Source organism: Manis javanica, chromosome 5 (genome assembly GCF_040802235.1).
Source record: "Manis javanica isolate MJ-LG chromosome 5, MJ_LKY, whole genome shotgun sequence".
In the NCBI taxonomy this organism is placed as follows: domain Eukaryota; kingdom Metazoa; phylum Chordata; class Mammalia; order Pholidota; family Manidae; genus Manis; species Manis javanica.
In genome coordinates, this window is record NC_133160.1 from 173,413,557 (window position 1) to 173,432,566 (window position 19,010).

The 19,010-nt window shown below is 59.6% G+C and overlaps 2 protein-coding genes across 3 annotated transcripts in view; one reads left to right on the forward strand and one right to left on the reverse strand.

Annotated features, from left to right (window-relative positions):
- The window catches only part of SORCS2 (sortilin related VPS10 domain containing receptor 2), a 438,806-nt gene that overhangs the window by 242,605 nt on the left and 177,191 nt on the right, over positions 1 to 19,010 (reverse strand). The gene's annotated exons all lie outside the window — the stretch shown is intronic.
- On the forward strand, positions 304 to 3,031 carry PSAPL1 (prosaposin like 1). Its single transcript, XM_017652919.3, has one exon. The coding sequence runs from the start codon at positions 443 to 445 to the stop codon at positions 2,000 to 2,002; it is 1,560 nt and encodes a 519-aa protein (XP_017508408.3). The 5' UTR covers positions 304 to 442; the 3' UTR covers positions 2,003 to 3,031.

Sequence of the window (19,010 nt, forward strand, 5' to 3'; positions counted from 1 at the left end):
CAGAAAACCTTAGAATGCCTTTATGTACTTCCCAGGGAAGGGCAGCAATTACCCTGGGGTCTCTTCTTCTAGGAGGGGACCCAGCCAGGCACACAGGTCAGGACGGGACAGTGAGCCACAGGGAGGCCCCGCCTCCCAGCAAAGGGATCTTGAAACGCCCTTCATTCAAACACAAGCTGGGCTCTGAAAGACAGGAGTGCATCCAGGGGGAAGAAGGGAGAGCAGCGCTCCTTGCAGGTGGAGGCTTCACAAGGACAAAAGGAAAGAAGCTGATGCGACCACAGCCAGGCTTGAGGCTCCTCACGTCGGTTATGAGTCAGAGCGGGAGGCGGCCGAGGGCGGGGCCACCCTGCGCAGCTGCTCGGGCACCAGGTGAGAGCGCTGGGTTTATAGCAGCGGCCGGGCTGAACGGGGCACTGGAGCTGGCCGAGCCGCCACCAGCATGCTCTGCGCTCTGCTTCTCCTGTCCAGCCTCCTGGGGGCTGCTCTGGCCACCCCCACCCCCGACCCCCAGGGGTGTGCAAAGGGCTCGGCCGTGTGGTGCCAGGACCTGCAGGCAGCGACAAGGTGCGGGGCCGTGGGGTACTGCCGGATGGCTGTCTGGAGCAAGCCCACTGCCAAGTCCTTGCCCTGCGATGTGTGCCTGGATGTGATGACTGCCACCAGCAATGGGCTGGACCCTGACGCCACGGAGACCAACACCCTGGCCTTGGTGATGAAGGCGTGTGAGTGGCTTCCCAGCCGGGAGGCAGCAACCAAGTGCAGGGAGCTGGTGGATGCCCACCGCTTGGCCCTCCTGAGCATGCTTGATGAGGCCCTGGGCGGCACCCCGGCACAGGTGTGCACCGCGCTCACCCTCTGCCAGCCACTGCAGAAGCACCTGGCCACCCTGCGGCTGCTCTCCAAAGAGGACACATCAGAGGTGGCGGCGCCACTCATGGCCCATGGGCCCCTCAGCTTCCACCCTCCACAGATTCCTGGGGACACCGTGTGCCAGGACTGTGTCCAGCTGGTCACCCGACTCCAGGACACGGTTGGGTCCAACTTGTCCGACTTGGCAGAAGTGACCACGCAGGAACAGTGTGAGTCCCTGGGGCCTGGCTTCACTCTCCTTTGCAAGAACTACATCCACCATTTTTTTGCCCCAGCTGAGCAAACACTGAGGCTCGTAGTGCCGAAGGAGATCTGTGGGAAGGGGGGCTTCTGTGAGGGGCTAGAGGGGCAGGCCCACCTGGCTGCTGTGGCCGGGGTCCCTTCCCTGGAGCCAGTGTCCTCAAGGAGGACGACTGAGATGCACATGAAGGCCGGCCTGACCTGTGAGATGTGCCAGCAGGTGGTCCAGGAGCTGGAGGGGTGGTTGGAATCCAACAAAACGGAGGTCCTCATCACCCACGCCCTGGAGCGCGGCTGCACCAAGATGCCCACGTCCATCACCCAGGAGTGCATCACCTTGGTGGATGCCTACAGCCCCTTCTTGGTGCAGCTCCTGACAAAAGTCACCCCAGAAAGGGTGTGCAAGGCCATCGGGCTGTGCAGTGGCCAGAGGCGGGCCCGGGCAGTCGACGAGGCCTATGCAAACACGCTGCCCCCGATACCGAGCAGGGAAAACCAGGGCATCTTCTGCAATGGATGCAAGAGGCTGTTTGCCGTGTCCGCTCGCAACCTGAGGCTCAAGAGCACGGAGCGCAGCATTCTGAGGCTCTTCAGGAGCGGCTGCAGCATCCTGCCGCTGCCCTACATGGTGCAGTGCAACCGCTTTGTGGCTGAGTACCAGCCCGTGCTCACTGACAGCCTCAGGGACATAATGGACCCGGTGGCCCTGTGCACGAAGATGGGCGCCTGCCACGCCCCCAAGGTCCTGCTGGTGGGCACTGACCAGTGTGCCACGGGCCCGGGCTTCTGGTGCATGAATCAGGAGACGGCTGAGATGTGCAATGCTGTGGAACACTGCCGGCACCACGTGTGGAATGAGACGCCCTCTCACGCCAGTCAGCATGCGTGAGCATGGCCTCCAAAGACCCAGGATCTGCTAGTGCCACCCAGGAGGGCTCCTTATCTGCCTGAATCCCACAGGGGCCCTACAAGGTGGGTGCTGTCCCCAACCCCATTTCACAGGAGAAACCAAGGCTCTGGGCGGGGAGTCTGGGAAGGAGCAGGGCTGAAATTCTGAGTCTGCAGAGCATGTAACAGCGACGGCATATGGCTTTGCCCTTGCAAGTGTCTGCAGTGGGCTGGACCAAGCTGCGTGGGGTGCCCTCCCTGGCTGACTGGCCCTGGTCTCCGTTGCTGCGGTGTACGGTGGGGGCCTCCCAGTGGCCTCTGGTTCCGGTGCCCCTCTATACCTCGCTGATGAACACCCGGGCTGAGCTGTGGTGGCGGGGCGGGGCGAGTGGGAGGGATCACGTGGAGCCAGGCCCCATCCCTCTTGCCCAACAGCTTGGGCAGGGACGGGTTCCCATCCACAGCCACACTCTTGAGCGAGCCAGACTTCCTCACCCTGGGCTCCTAGGGTGGCCCCAAGGTGCTCATGAGGTGCGAGTGCCCGGGAACCTTCCTGGGGAGGAGGCTGGGGCCTTGGCCACATCTCCAAGGGGTATTTGGGCTTCAGAGCAGCCCTTCCAATGCCTCTGCCCACCACGGGGACCCTCTGCTTGTGCCCCAGGCGCTCAGGGCCCTGCTGACAGGAAGCCTGCTTTATGCTCTAAATGACGAGAGAAAAATGTGTCCGGTGAGAGCCCAGGGGGAGAGCCAGGGGTCTGCAGTGGCTTTGAGGGGCTGTGGAGCGGTGGGCACACAAGCCACAGCGGGTAAGTCCCTGCACCTGCCAGAGCCTTAGTTTTCTAATCTGTGCACTGGGAGTGGTCACTCCTGCCTCCTGGGAATGCTGACGCAATTCAGGGAGATGTCACCAAACTTCTCCCCACAAGAGACCAGCATCTGCTGGTCCGCTGGGACCAACAGAACCCAGCTCGGGGCCCCAGAAGAACCTGGCTGTGCAAGGACCGAATAAACTGCTAGCATCCTGTGAAAAGTGTCTTCTGTGTTGTTCTTTTCACGGAAGGCCTGGCCCGAGAGCGGCTGCCACACCTGCCCTCCTCCTGGCCTCCCTGGGGGCCCCTCGGCACCTGCCATGGTTTCTATTGTGCTTGTAGCTTCACGGACCTGCCCAGGACACCACGAGCCCCTGGGAGACCCTGGGGCATGACCCCCACTGCATCCCATGCCCAGCACAGGGCTGGCACACAATAGGTGCTCCAGCATTTGTGGGACACACACGAGTGTTTCCACACGAGGCCTGTCCTGGTGAGGCCCAGTGGCTGCCTACAGCCAAGTTCTCTTCTAGAACAAGAGAAGGGCCCAGGCCCAGGTTGGCAGGGCCCTGAGTGGGTGCACTTTCCCCGGAGGCCACACCTGAGCTCTTGGGTCAATGTCCAGGCTCCGGCCACCACCCCAGAAAGAATGCGTCTCTATACTCCTCAATGCGGACACCTGTTGGCTGGGCAAGCTAGGCCATGCATCGGCCCCATCCAAGATGAGGACAAGGGGCTGATGATCGTACTGGCCTTCACGTGGCCAAGGACAGCAGCTCCGTGGCGGATTCCACAGTACAGATGCCTTGTCATTGATAGACCACCCAGGCACCACCTCTGCAGGCTGTTGGTCTGCCGGGGTCTCCACCCAGGGACCCAGGCCCACCCCTCTGGGAAAGGATGGAGCTTCGGCCCCTCTTCGGGCCTAATGGGGCCACCTGCGGACAGCTGTGTGACAGGCTGCAGCTTTCAGGGGTACCCTCATCACATAATATGGCTGGCCTGCAAGAGGTCAGAAGAGGGTGAGAGCCACGTATCTCCCAGGTGGCCCACCCATGCAGAGCCGAGACACTACCCGGGACCCTCCAGCCCTGAGCTCTTCTCCTTCCCTCAGCCCAGAGCTCCCTATAGCAGGCAGGGTTAGGGGCCCCACATGCCCCTTCCCTCTGCCACCCCTGCCCCCAGGCCTGGGAACCAGCTGCTCCCACCAACGTGCTTTTCAGCTACAACCGCGTGTAGGCCCACCAACGCACCTCACGCGTGCCGGCCGGCCATGACCAGAGCGCCACGGAGCCCAGCTGACAGGGACCCACAGCTCCTGCTCCCTCCTGGGGCTGCCTGGGGACCCAGGTCTGAGCTCTGTGCCTCCCTGCCAGCATCCGGGCCCCCACTCGATGCCTGCACTCCCTGTATTAGTACCCTCCCCACCCCAAGAGCCCTGGAGGCGGCGACCGCACAGCCCAGAGGAGGTGGCGCCCTGCTTGGTGAGCAAGACGCCCTGTCCTGGGACTGCCCCAGGGGTCTCCAGGCCTCGGCCAATCAGGCCCTGGATGTCCTCCAGAAAGCAGAGTAAGTCTGGAATACTCCAGAAAACCTAGCATCCTGTGCGCTCTCCCATTCAAATCAGGAATCACGGGAAGGGCCGGGTCCGGCCGCCTCTCGTTCGACACTTTTCTCAGGAAAAAAGCCGTTTGCTAGTAGAGACTTTGAACCTGGTATAAACGCACCCAGGGGTGTTCCTCTTTCGCAGAGACTTAATTTATACAGACCTGGGGCTCTCCCGGAAAACCCAGAAAAGTGGCTGAGGCGGACAGTACCTTCCCACAGCAGGAAGGGTGAGTCCCAAGCTTGGGGAAGACGTGCCGGACAGGAGCCACACAGCCATTCTCTCCCTGTCCCTTGACTTTCTCCTTTACATCCAGGCATGAGATCCAGACATGCCCCTTAGGGCGGGAGGAAGCACGCCAGAGCGCATGGCGCCGCATGTGCCACGGCAATGCGGACGGTGGCCCTGCTGGCCGCCCACCTGCCCCTGCCAGGCCCTGCCTCTAGGGCTCTGCTTGGCTTCACTCCTCACCCTCCGTGACCACCATGAGGCAGGCATCCTTATTCCCTTTCACAAAGTGGAAACAAACCAGAGAGGTTCAACACCTGGCCCAAGGTCACACAGCCAGCAGGCGATAGAGCCAGGAGTCCAGCCCAGGCAGGAACAGGCCCCAGGGCCTGTGCTCCTGACCCTCCCGCCCACTGCATTCATGAGGTCGCTGTTCAAGTCCCAACTCCGCCACCCCGTAGCCTCTGCCTCAGTTTCCCCGCTCCTAAAGGAGCTGAAGGCCCCCGGCCCGGGATCCGCAGCAGGACTGATGATGCTGAGTTGGGGGGCCAGCTTGGTGCCTGCCGAGTCAGGGAGGGGCACATTTAAGATCTCCCCCCACCAGCATCTGTCCTCTGTGTCTAGCCTGCCCCCTAGGATGTGTTTTCACTGCTACTTTTTCCATTTCTCCCTCTTAAGACACATGGTATTTCCAGGACCCATTTGGCCAGGAAACTTCCCCAGAATGAGCTCCTTGACCACTCTCTGCTGTTTTCTTATCGTTCTCCTCCCCAAATTCCTTCCAGACTAGACAGCTGGGGGGTGGGGCTGATGAGCTGATGGCTGATGTTGAGGCCACGGGAGAGTGTGCGGGGCTGCCGGGGCCCCCAGCTGCAGAGCCCACTGAGGTCTCCGCTGGGCAGAGGCAGGGGGGCCAGCGGGGAAGCGCTGGCTCAGCGCGGGAGCTCGTCACTTTATGTCTTCCCCAAGCCCTCGGCGTGGGTGGACAGTGTGTGTCACTGTGTGCACACACGTACAGCCGCTCGGCTTTGTGCAAAGACAAAAGCCAGGGCTGGGCCGACCCCAGCTCCGCCGCAGCCCAGCAACTCAGGAAACAACTTCTGGCCACAGAATCACTTGGAACCCAGCGCCCTGGCTCACCCTAGTGCTGCAGGCCCCTCCCTGGGGGCCTGCCTGTCACCCACCCCCATCCTCACCGGGGCCCCTCCTTCCTGTGCAGCTTTTTCCCAAGTCACACCCCAGTGAGGTCAGGCCTGGACCCCACTCTGACACTTCCTGGCCCTGCTCCCAGCCTATCTGGCCCCTGTAGCCACTACCCTGAGGGGACACAGGACTGATTTCGCTGATTGATCTGGTCTGTGGTCCATCTCTCCTTCTGACACAAACTCCAGGGGTCAGGGGTTCTGCCTCAGTGGTCCCCACCATGTTCCCATCTTCCAAGACAGAGTTGGCTTAGAACAGGGGCCTGTGGGTGTCTGTCGCGTGAGTTAAGGAATGCTGGCTCTGTGTGGCACCACCTTCAGCACACACTTCCTCTGGTCTGCCCTTCCTGGGGCGAGACCACCAAGGCTGTAAGTCCCCACAGGGTCAGATGTTTCTGAGAAGGCCGAGCCATGGCTGGACCTCCCAGGTATGAAATATGGACACTCCAGCCCTCCAGAAATGAAAGTGCATCAGCTCTGCTAGTTCCAGCTGCCTTCCCAGGGGTGCTCTGCGAACTGTGGCCTGGACGACCATGACCTGAGAGGCTGCGTCCCCAGGACCCGCAGCAGACAGCTGGCCTGGGTGTGCAGAGGCTTTATGCCTCCCCAGGCAGCCCTCAGGGAGCACCCAGCGTGAGTGCAGCCCAGCCCCTTCCTGGCAGCATCTGCCTCCTCCCCACCACGATGGCCAGCTGTCAAAGGCAGTCCCTGAGTCATGGGCATGCCGCAGCTCTGGGCCCCTCCAGCCACACGGCTGTCCCCACTCAGGTTCTGGCCCTTCCCACCCCTGCAGGGGCTCAGGCGGCAGCTGCAGGGCGGCCAGGATGTTTCTCTGCTTCACTCCCAGCTGGGCCATCAAACGCTGGCGGGGAAGGGATGTTACAGACACCCAGCCCTGCAGGCTCGGACACGCTAATCCTCCGCTGCCCAGGGAGGGATGGTGTCTTGCCTGGGGCCCCAAGCCCCAGCTTTGCATTTAGGGCCTGGCTCCAACAGGGGATGGGATGAAAAGCAGCCACATTTGACCCCTCCGTGACCTGTGGGGCCTGGGCCCAACCCCCAGTGGTGCGCCACCCCATGCGGATAGTCACCTTTACACTACCCATGAGGCTCACACTGGGCCAGACTTCCCCTCAGGACATCTAGAACTCTCCAAGCCCAGGCTCTAGCATAGCGGGACAGAGCTGGGGGCAGCCGTGTAGGGTGCTCCCTGCACCCACCACACCAGGCCCAGACACGCCCACTCCCCCAGCTCAGTCCCCACCCCAGCTTCCGTGGCCTCCCGGGAAGGCGCCCACATCACCCCATCGCTCTAAGATACCCTATTCACAGAGTCCTCACTGTCATCAGGGGCCAGGCCTGACTCAGCATGATGGGACGTTTCCGGGACAGGCAGGAAGTCCTGGGAGCCATACAGCAGAGCAGAGGGCACCTTCCAGCCTGGCTTTGCCATGCACAGCTGTGTGACCTTGGCAAGTTACTCAACATCTCTGAGCCTGTTTCCCTGGCAGTATAACAAGGACAATAAAGGTACCTGCCATGGGATGTGCCCAAGGCCTAAGTTGGGCAGCCATGTCGGAGCTCGCCCCCATGCTAGGGCACGAGGCTGCCAATGCTTACACTGTCCTGTCGGGTCAATAACACCAACCGCCTCCCCGAGTGGAGGGTCCACAGCGGCCTGCAGCTCAAAGGACAGCGGAAACTCAGCCCGAGGCCCGACACCTTGAGGGCCTGCGTTCACCAAATCGGCCTGAAAGGGCCCGCTGGCCAGGTGTCCCACGAGCACCTGCCTGCTGGGTCAGGCCTACATCATGAGGCTGGCAGGGAATGTGTGACAGACACAGGGTGAGGGTGGCAGGGGACGGGGGTGGATCTTCCCTTCTCTGTTCCAGGTGTTTCTGGGTTTTCCCTCCAGGAAGTGGCACCCACAACACGTTGACCACACAGTGTTTGGTGACTGACCCCCAGCAGTGCCCAGGGGAAGCCCTGGTGGGAGAGGCCAGCACAGCCGTCCCACCTGGCTCAGGGCCCCCGGCCAGCCTCAGGGCCCAATTATTTGCTCATTGACTAGGGGAAAAGATGTCTCAGAAACAGCAGGCCTCGACCCAGAGATCTCCCCCCAAGATAAACACGGGCCTGGCCCTCAGCCACAGCTCCGTCCACCCCGGGTTCACAGCCAGAGACTGCAGCATCTGGGGGATGGGAGTGAGGTGCTTCCTGGGGGCCCCGCCCTGTGGGAGTCGGCAGCCCTGGGGGACAGAAGCCCCACACTCCTGCTCCTGCGTGCCTCGGGGGAAGGACCGGGGCTGCCCCTCGGGGGGCTGGAGCACTGGACTGTCTCGCCTGCACACCCGACCACCTCCTAAGATACTGGACTGACGACCCCCAGGCCTGGGGCCCGGACACTGGCAGGACCTAGACCCTGTAAGCCGGCAGCCCTGGGGGACGGTGGCCACTGCCACCTCTTCCTCTCTTTGCTCCAGAGGTCGGAACCCCAGGCCGCTCGAACGAGACCTTGAAATTCTTCAACGCTGACAGTTCGGTGGCATTATTTTCAAGTCCTCTTTTGGCCAAACCAGACATGCCCGAAGATCAGCCTGGCCCCCGGGCCCCCAGCCTGTGACCTCTGCTGGCCTTCGGACAACTATTCAACGTACCAGAACGCTGGATGCTTCCTTCCGACTCCTCGTCAGGCCCAGGGTGGGACCAGGGTCACCCTGGTGTCAGGCTCCTGGCCAGGAGGGGCTCACGCACGCACATGCGCGCGGCCACTCGTTCAGGGCAGTGGGAGGAACTGCGAAGTAAGGGGCAAGTTTCACCACTTGCCAACCAGCTTCTCAGGCTGAGCCCCCCACAGGGAGGGGTGGGACTACCAGGCCATGCTGGCAGCAGGGAGGGGGACACGAGCCTGGGGCAGGCTGCCCTACTTAAAAGTCACCCACGCCTCGGGGAGACCCTCCCGCCCATTGGTAGCTGTAGAGACGGACGGCAGTTACACATGTTCCCAAGGCCACTCGGGCCGTCCTGGGGGCCTCGGTAGCCATCAAGGGACAGGGGTTGGGGCCATCCAGCCACACTGAGAATACAAGGCTGTGGCCTTGCTGTGCCGGTTGTAGGCGGTTGGGTTTGGAAGAATCTGGCTCCCGGAATGAAAGGAATGAAGCCGGAGTCACCTGAAGCCTTTGGAACCCGCCCCAAGCGCTCCCCCTTCACCTGCCCACAGCCCAGGCCCCAGGGCCAGACCCTGAGCTCAGCCCAGGAGGAGGCCAAGGGCAGAGGGAGGGTGTGGTCCGTCCCCCGACCTGCTGGTCCCACACCCAGGTGGGACAGGCAGCGCTTCCTGGAGGTGCCAAGCACAGACACCCCAGGGGAGCGTGCGGCTGCGTGGTCTGAGGCCCCTCACACCCCGCCTTCAGCACCGGCTCTGACACGCACTGGCAGGGTGGCCTTCCCAGGACAAGCAGAAGCCTGCCTGGGGTGTGGCGAGGGGAGCAGACTCACCCAAGCCTTCCGAGCAGAACGCCCCTCACGGCGACACACCCCCTCGGTGATGACCAAACAGGAGTCCCTCGCCCTGCTTCCCAGGAAGGCCACGTCCCACACAAGGGAGACACGGGGAGCCAGCCCTGCAGGGACAACACTCCCACCGCCACCAAGAAGGGGCTGCCGCCAACATGCTGGGCAACCTTGCGCTAGCCAGGGTCATTCTGAGCCTCGGTTTCCCCACCTGGTTCAGAGGGCGGTTAGACCGGATTTTATAGCCAAATCCCATCTGCCGGGGGTTTCCAAAGGGAGGCACAATTATTACCTCAATGCTCAGGAGAGGAGCCAGAAGCCTCTCTGACACCTCAGCCCCACCACCTCCTCACCCATGACCAGGAAAAATATGGGGTGCCAGGGTAGCTGGCTGCCAGACTTCCTGGGAAAGCGGCAACATCCTGTCTGTTCTGCTGGACCAGCAGTGTCCTCCCAGCCAGCCACTCATATAACCACTGACCCCTGACAGGTTGGGGGACTCCGGAATCTTCCCGAACAATGTTGTGCTGGTACTAGCTCACACCAGTTCACGCCAGCTCACACCAGTTCACGCCAGCTCACACCGGCTCACACCAGTTCACTCCAACACATACCAGTGAGCTACAGTCGGTGCACATCTCCCTACTCTGTTCAGCAACTTCATTTTGGGAGCTTGAAGCTGGCCATGGTGGGACAATTCACACCATGGACACTGACAAGTACTACAAATCCGGGTTTTTATCCTGCAGTGCTGGTTGTCAAACATCACCAGCACTCCTAATGCTTCAGAGTCCAAGAAGCCGAAGGAAACTTCCTGAGCCTGAGATAGCCACCAGGCAGCTTGGGCCTCCCTGAGCACCGACTGCATGCTGACCTGCCGGGCGCAGGTAAGGGGAGGCTCTGCTCCCAGGCAGGAGACAGACCTGCCCGCGGAGCAGCTCGCAGACCAGCCAAATAAAATGTCCAGTCTCTCTACTCTCAGCTCTGTGGGCAGACCTAGTGTGCGCTGAGGGACCCAGGCAAGCCCTGCTGCCCCCTCGAGCCAGCTACCAAAAGGGGGTGGACTGACCAAAAGCTTTATAGGAAGAAATAATACCAGTGTTTGGAAACAAAAATTCCATTAAAATAACATCATAATCTTAATGCACATGCAACGTAGAGCGAGCGCATGATCAGCATGCAGTGACTGCATCTGACAGGAAGGGCCGCCTACGGTCGGCTACCAGCAGCTGTGGCTCTGGGAGGTGACCCTGAGCTGCCTGACTGGGGCCCAGTACGTCACCCAGGAGTGAGGCAATGACATCTCTGACCATCCTCTGGGGGTGCTGACCGAGCCCCGTGCCACTCAGGGCCAGGACTGTGGCAGAGTCATTTGGCTGTGTCCTCAGTGTCCAGGCCCAGACACGCAGGGTCTATGGCTTTGGAGGTCACATTCATTGCACAAAGGGTCCCAGGCCCCAAACCTGTCACCGAGGGTGACACTGATGCTTAAAGGAGTATGGTGCTAACGGCCAACATTTCCAGATGCTTCTGATCAGCCGGGCACTGGGTTACACGTCCCCCACCTCACTGGGGCCAACAACCCAGGCGATACTATTACCCCCATTTTACCGATGGGGCAACCTGGGCTCAGAGAGGGGAAGTGACTCCCCCAAGGCCACACAGCTAATAAGACAGAGCCCGGAGAAACTCACCTCAGGTCTGAAGGCCTGTGCTCGTGGCCACCTCCCAAGAAGTCTTCAGGAGAAGACCGGGCCCTGGAGACGCAGTGAGCACTGGGGGCCCAGGGACATGTGTGTCACAGGCAGGGTCCTTCCCTCTGACACACCACAGAGCCCAGAGCCCTCCTTGGGCCTTCAGCCAACAGCCTGCCCTCTGGGAACCCAGGCAGACATTTACATTCGAATACCGTGGAGGCACGGGAAGGGGCAGAGCAGCGGTTGGCAGCCCGTCTCCAAGGAGGAAAGCGGAACCTAACAGCAATGACGGCAACCATCTGCCAGGAGCACTGGGCAGGCTGCCGGCCTCTCCTGTGCGGGCAGGCGGCCTGGTGCCAGGCCGTGGACCCAGCCAGGCTCTGTTTGGTATCCTGCATGCTGGGTGGGCTCCAACTGGCGGGGTATGTCAGACGTGGTCTTTGAAGAGGCCCCAGGACCATGTGGCTCCTGAATCCACCTGAACCCTCTGAGGGATGCCCGCCGCTGTGATCTCAGAGGCCACGCCTTCTCTAGCACCTTCCCCTCCTCCCCGCCGAGGTGACACAGTCTTTCTGATGCTTCCAGCGTCTGCGGCCACGGGTCCCCAGAAGGGAGCTCCACAGCAGAAGGGCCCCTGGGTGATGCTCAGCGCCTAGCTCTGCCCGCATCCTGACCCCGGGACGTGCGCAGTGCAAGCAGCCTTCATGCCTTCCCTCAACCTTCCTTTCTCCAGTCCAAGCCTGCTGATGCCAGAAATGGCCGCCACCCCGAGTCCCCATCCGGTCAGTATCCCTTCCCCTGTGCCAGGTCCTCCTGTCGTGAGGAGGAGCTGTTTTCCTCAGCCCTGAACGGAGGCTCTTCTCAGGACCCGCTCTGGCCATGGACTGCGCAGCAGTGGCAGGTGTGATGGCCCAGCCTGGGCCCCGAGGCCCGTGCACTTCCTTCTTCCCTGAGCCTCTGCCCGGCTGCCACGTGCATAAGCCAGGGCCGCCTGCTGCCGGGGGAGGGCCTGGTGGCCCATTGGCCCCACTGCCCCAAGCACAGTCAGCCAAGCCCCAGAACAGGCCACCTAGATGACCAGTGGCCGATCACAGACGCATGAGGGAGCCCAGCCAGGAAGGGAAGGTCCACCTGGCTGGTCCAGCCCTTATGGCTGAGCCACAGAATCATAAGCTAAATGAATGGTTAGTGTTTTAAGCCACTAATTTGGGAGGCTTTGATGCAGCCAGAGCTTATACATCACCACACCTGTTCCTTTGAAGGTTTCTCCAGCACAGGGCATGGTTTCCAGCTTCCCGAATTTCTGAGCCGGACTTCTTTGAGACATGTTATTACTTTTAGAAGGCTCCTAGTGGATTGGAGAGATGGTCTACTGGCCTCCACACCCCTGCCTCCCTCCATGCCCCACCCACCCCACTTCGCGGCCTCCCCACTGCCTTCCCCTTCAGGACTTTGCTAGGATCATTGTTGTCTGCTCGCTAACGTGGGCTCATCCCGAGGCCCCCATCAGGATGCCCCTCTCTCCAGGGAAGCCAGGCTGACCCCGGTCTAGCTTGCTCCCCTCCCACGCACCCCCATGCATTGCCCCGCCACCTGCCGGACTCCCTGATGGAGCGTCAGCCTTGCAAGAGCAGAAGTTGTGCCTCTGCCATTCGGCTCTGAACCCCCACAGTCTAGGGGGGCACTGGAATGTGCTAAATGCTCAGAGAAAGTTGCAGAAGGAAGGAAGAGAGGGAAGGAGAGAGCAGGAGAGAGGAAGCCGGGAGGTAGGTAGGAGGGAGGCGGGCAGGCACAGGAGAAAGGACAATGTTTCAGGTTGGTGAGGGCTTCCGGCTGGTGGCGCAGGCAGTACACCTGGTGGGCGCTTCTAATCTTGTCTGACCGCGTGAAATCAGTTGCCCAGCTCAGCTTCCTCCACGGTCCTTTTAACCTTCCTCCCTGTTCCCTGCTATCAGCCGAAGATACTCCAAGTAAGGGGGCACCCGAGGGGCTGAGCTCCACCCCTGCCCCCTGCCCCCTGCCCTGGAAGCCCCACCGGCCCCTCCGCACCCACGGCTGGCTCAGGGGCTGTCCTCCGGCTCACTCCCCATCAGGCTGAGGACTCTCCCGTCTGTGAGCCCTCCTGGAAGGGCATCCGGACGAGGCCTCAGGACAAGCCCACGCTCAGACCTCACCACAAGAACCACAGTCAGCCCTGCCAGCTCCCCTTGTACAGACGAGGGAACCAGGCCTCCTAGGAACGGACTGACTGTCCCCAGCCTCGGCTAATAGGCGGTAGAGCCGGAGACCTCCTGATGCCTCTCAGCCACCAGCACATTCCCCGGATGCCGCTTACCCTGTGAACAGGTTTATGGCTTCATCCTTCAAAGCACACTCAAGCGAGGTTTATTACATAATAGAAAACAAAGACAGTTTTTTCATATGCTTCCCACTCAGGGAGTTTTATTAAAATGCAATAAATCTCCAGGGCCGAGTGTGACTTAAGGCAAAGGGCAGGAGGTCTGGCTCTGTTCTTGGGCAGATTGCAGGAAAAGGCAGGGGGGGTGGGGCGTGTGGGATGTGAGTGAGGAGGAAAAATGGTCCCACCCCAGACTCAGCCCCTCCATGGAACCACAAGGACTGGGACTTTGCCCTCAGCTGAAGGGCAAGGGGAATGAAGCTCACAGTCCAAGCATCTTGGCAAGCACCACTTCCCCTCTCCAGCCAGCCTAAACTGTGCCTCCCCAAACCAAGCTATTGCCTTCTTGATGCCCCCCCACCCACCCACAAATGCTTCAGCCATGTGCTTCACCACAAACCCATGCATAGCTTGCTGCTGCCTGCAGGACAGAGTTCAGTCCTCATGGGCTGGCACACAGGCCTCCTTGCCCCAAACCTCACTGGACTCCCACTATCTTCCTCTCACCTCACATTTGAGACACTCCAAGCTTCTTAGGATTCCTCCCACACTGGCTGTGTCATGCCTCTGTGTTTTTGCATGTGTTTCTTCTGTCTAGAATGCCTTTCCTATGCCTGTCTTCCTAGAAAACTCCTATTCACCCTTCAAAGCCCAGCTCAGACACCATCTCCTCTGAAATGCCCAATTACTCTCTCCTGTGGATTTCTCAATCTGAGAAATTTGATGTTGATGTCCCCATCAGTCCCTTCCTTTCTCACAAGGCTGGCGTCTCATTCATGGCAGTCGTAAGACCTGGCAAACTGGTAGCACAAAAAGAATGCTCAAGAAATGTCTACAGAATTTGATTATCTGAAAATGTGTCTTAATATCTCGTGTTCAATCCTGGTGCCCCAGTCAGGCCTTCAATTGACCAGAGACACAGAAACAACCTACTGGGCCATCATCTCTGGATGCCTCATGCCCTGTATGGTCAACGGAATAATGGACCCTAAACACATCCACACAGCAAAGCCTGGAGCTCGTGCGTATGTTCTCCTAGAGGCAAAAGCGGCTTTGCTGATGTGATCACATTAAGGACTTAAAAACGGGGAGATCATGTTGGATTATCCAGATGAATCTAATCTAATCACTCGGGTCCTTCCATGGAAGAACCTTCCCAAGAGGCAATACTGCTGGTGGGGGAGACGGAGGAGGGGCCCCAAGCCAAAGGAGGCAGGTGGCCTCTAGAAACTGGAAACACGAGGACAAGAATGTCCCCTCAAGTCTCAGGAAAGGAATTTAGCCCTGTGGACACCAATTTCAGCCCATGGGATCCATAGCAGACTTGTGACCTCCGAAACTGTATGATAATATATTTGTGTTGTTTTAAGCCCATAAGTTTATGACCCTTTGGTACAGCAGCAAAAGAAAAGGACTACACCCCGTACAGCAGCCTGGCTGGTCCCAACCTCACACCACTGCCCGCCCCCGCCACAGCCTAGATTCCCCTCCCCGGCTTCATCTGCCCTTCTCTGCCTGGCGAACTTCTATTCATCCTTCAGAACCCATTTTACATCAGTCCTCTTATGGAACTCCGTCCCAGCATGCCTGGGGCAGGACACTTCCCGAGGCTCAGCCACGCCTCACAGCACATCCGATGGCGCCACTCTGGATTCGCTGTGCTCCCACCAGTCGGTGAGATCTTGGATGGCAACTGCCGTGTGGGGTTCATTTTGAATTGTTGGCGCCCGGAGCGGTGCCAGACACATCGTAGGCCTTTGGGAAGCAACTGGAAAGTGCCTGGGGCTTGGGGGTGATCAAAGTCAGAGGCCTCCAGCCACTTACAGGATTGTAGGGCGACAGCCGCCGTCACCCCCCACCGCAGTTTTCCTTTAAGCTAGAGGTTATTTGCACCAGGAAAGGAGGCAGATCTCATCAAATTTATCTTACTCCCTCTTTCCTAAACGGCTCTCTAATTTCTCCGCTCCCCAGTACGTCAATAACAGCCTTGGAGACAAACCCTCCATACGCTCAAACCCATGTCAAAATTCCGGTGCCTGACTGCCCGGTAATCCAGCACGCGGGAGAGCTTCACAGCCTAAGAAAACAATCAGAGACGTGGGAATACACACACACAGGCCCACTCACCACAGCTTTCTTTACATCCTCACGTGAATGAAAATCGAAAATGACTCAGATGTCTGAATATGAGGATTTGGTTAAATAAATAATGCCTCCTTCAGCTGACGGGATGTTCTACGGCCACTAAAAGTGGTGGTTCTGAAAATATGTAGGAGCATAGGAAAATGTTTAATACATAGTATTAAATTGGGGCTCAAATTTATAAAACATGCATATATTTGCATCTTGAAAACACGAGAGAGACCGCACATCACAGTAGCAGCAGCTGTGACCCAGTGAGGGGGCAGCATGGGGGCAGCATTTAGGCCTCCTTTGTTTCATAGTTCCCAAAATTTCTGTGATGATCATGTTTTCCAATTTTTTTTTATGTAAGGTATTTTTTTAGGAAGAATTTTCTGGAAAGGAATTTAACAACATCCTCATTAAAAATATCTTTAAAAGGGTCACAGTGTCCCATTTTGAGGAAATGTGAGGGGTCACCACTGCATTCGTGAATGGCGCTTTGTGGATTTTGATTCTGCTCAGTAGACCCCTGGGCCAATGTCTGCTTCAGAGCTTCTGCCAGGCGCAGAGAACGCAGGCAAGCCTGATGCCAAGAAGAGTGAGCAATGGGCTGTAGGAGAGGGTCTGGGAGGGCCCAGAGCAGGTGCCTGACCCAGTGGGGTGAAGCTGGGATAGGGGACCTGGAAGGGGTCCCCGGGAGGGGTCATCTGAGCCCAGACGGGTCACGGGACAGGGCAAGCAGGGTGGAGTCCTTGAGGAGGCTGCTGCCACGGCCCCAGGAGGTGAGACCACAGGGAGGCCCCCTGCAGGACTGGGACTCTACGAGAGGGTCCGGCTCTGGAAGGGGGTTCTCCGCTAGGTGCAGGTCTGAGGGGCAGATCACCACCTCAGAATTCTCAGGCTGCCCCCCTGCCGAGCATCTGTCCTCTACTCCTCGAAAAAGCACCTGAGGTAATCATGTGGCTTGGGAGCCGTGCTATGGCCTCAGAATGGACAGGGTCCCCTACGTGGGCTGGGCTGCCATCACTGCAGGAGAAACAAGATCCCCCTGCACACCAGTCGACAGCTCAGTTCAGAGCAAACCCTGCCGGGGCGATGCTGCCTGGGCCACCCTGGGAACCTGTGTGTTTCCTGCCTGGGCCGGCCTTTTCCCTGAGGGGTCTTCTAGAGCCTGGGAATGGCCCTTCCAGCTGCAGGAACGTGGTGGGAGGAGCAGGACGCAGGAGAGGAAGGGAGAAGATGGCATGGAATGGGCTCCCCAGGAGTGGGTCCCAGGAGGCCGGGCCGCGGGCCTGACCCAGACAGAGAAGGCTGGGCATTCCCGTCACCACCCAGGGCCATCAGCTGCCCTTCTGATGCGGCCTCAGGCCACGAAAGGACTTCTGGTGTCTGCTGCACGTGGGTTTGACAGAGTTGGGTAGGATGGACGCTGGGGATGGGGGAGTGCACGCGAGAAGCCACTGGGGCCAGGCCGATGTGAAAGGCCCTGTGTAGGCGGGGCTGCCCTGAGAAGGTGCCCGAAGGCTGGATCTTATTTCAGAAAGTCTTCCCTGACTCCCACTTGCCCTTCCCAGTAGGGTGGGGGCCTCTCATGCCTCCCTGTTCTCTCAGCCCTGTCACAGTGTGGGTCACATGCCCAGGTCATGGGTGCTTGCTTACCTGTGCCCCAGGCCAACTGTGACCTTTGGGGGTCATTCACCATGGCCTACACAAACCTACAGCCTGGATGGGGGGACAGGAGGATGGGTGGGTGGATGGACGGGCAGGTGGGCAGGTGGATGGATGGACAGGTGGGTGGGCAGATGGACAGGTGGGTGGGTGGATGGATGCACAGGCGGGTGGACGGATGGATGGATGAGCGAGTGGGTGGATGGACAGACGGGTGTGTAGATGAACAGACAGGCAGGTGGGCAGGTAGATGGATGGACGGGCGAGTGGGTGGATGGACAGGCGGGTGGGTGGATGGACAGACAGGCAGGTGGGCAGGTAGATGGATGGATGGGCAAGAGGGTGGATGGACAGGCGGGTGGGTGGATGGATGGACAGGCGGGTAGATGGGTGGATGGATGGACAGGCGGGTGGGTGGATGGATGGACAGGCGTGTGGGTGGATGGACAGACAGGCAGGTGGGCAGGTAGATGGATGGATGGGCAAGAGGGTGGATGGACAGGCGGGTGGGTGGATGGACGGACAGACGGGTGGGTGGATGGGTGGGTGGGGCGTGGATGGGTTGGTGGGTGGAAAAGGGATGGATAGATCGGCGGATGGAGGACAGGTGGACAGGTGGAAGGTGGATGAATGGAAGAGACGGAGGGAGGAAGGGAAGGCAGGAGGAGGGAGGGTCCCTGGGCAGGGAAGACAGTCGCCGCCAGTGCCGGGAAGAGCCCCAGGGAGCGTGGCACAGAGGGAGCCGGACCTGAGGAAGGGCAGGATCGGAGTCAAGATGGAGGAAAGAGGCCTGCAGGCCGGGTAGGCTGAGGGATCCCCTCCACCTTCCCGTGACCTCTCAGCCACCCAGACCCTGTCCCAGAGCACTTTACAGGCACCTCGGAGCCTCGGCACCTACCCTCATCAAACTGCTGATTCAAGTTGAGTTATTCATTGAACAGACTCAATCCTGAAAGCTCTGAGGTCAGTGCCTCTCTCGACCCCTCTCTGCACTGAGCCTCGTTTAAATCTGACTCAGGTCTCCATGGCGACGCCGAAGCCCACACGGAGAGGCTGGCCCTGGGGGCTGGAGCAAAGCCACACAGACTCTCTAAGGTAACGGGCTGAGGGAGGAGCGGGCCTCTCACACTAGTAACTGCCAAGCAGCTCGCACACATGATCTGTTATCCTTTTCCCAGCAGCCCTCACAGTCTGCGCCGTCAGGGTCACCGTACAGTGAGGCCCGAGAGGTCTCAAAACGACGATGTTTCGGAGCCAGGAATGAAATGAAGACGCGTCTAGGGCACAGACCACGAAACAGCCTGGCCCACAGGGGAATTCCAGTGCCGGCGAGGAGCCTAAGAGTAAAGTCCACCATAGACTAAGACTTTCCCTCTAGAGTCCCCCTCTTTCTGGGCCACCAAAGAGCAAAGCACATCAGCTCTTTGATTTTCCCATCTGAATGCTGGCTCTGGGCATTCAGCACCATCTGCCCACAAGGACTCCCCAGGCACAAGAGCTCCTGTTCCCCTGCCATTCAGGCCCCGAGAGACACGCTGTGGTGCCCTGGGCTGCCCGCTGCCGTATGGAGTGTCCTGCACACGGCTTGGCTCTGTCCATCTCGCCCTCAGGACAGCCGAGCCCTCCATGTCCCCACCCTGGGCTGTCACCCCCCTCCACTGAGAGAGACCTGGATGCTTTAGTGAAGGCCCCCAGGACTTTGCATGACTATGGCTTGACTGCTCAAATTCCCAACACCTAACACTAAAATTCTATATATTA

Coding starts and splice junctions, on each gene's coding strand:
- PSAPL1 (XM_017652919.3), top strand. CDS start 443: ATGCTCTGCGCTCTGCTTCTCCTGTCCAGCCTCCTGGGGGCTGCTCTG.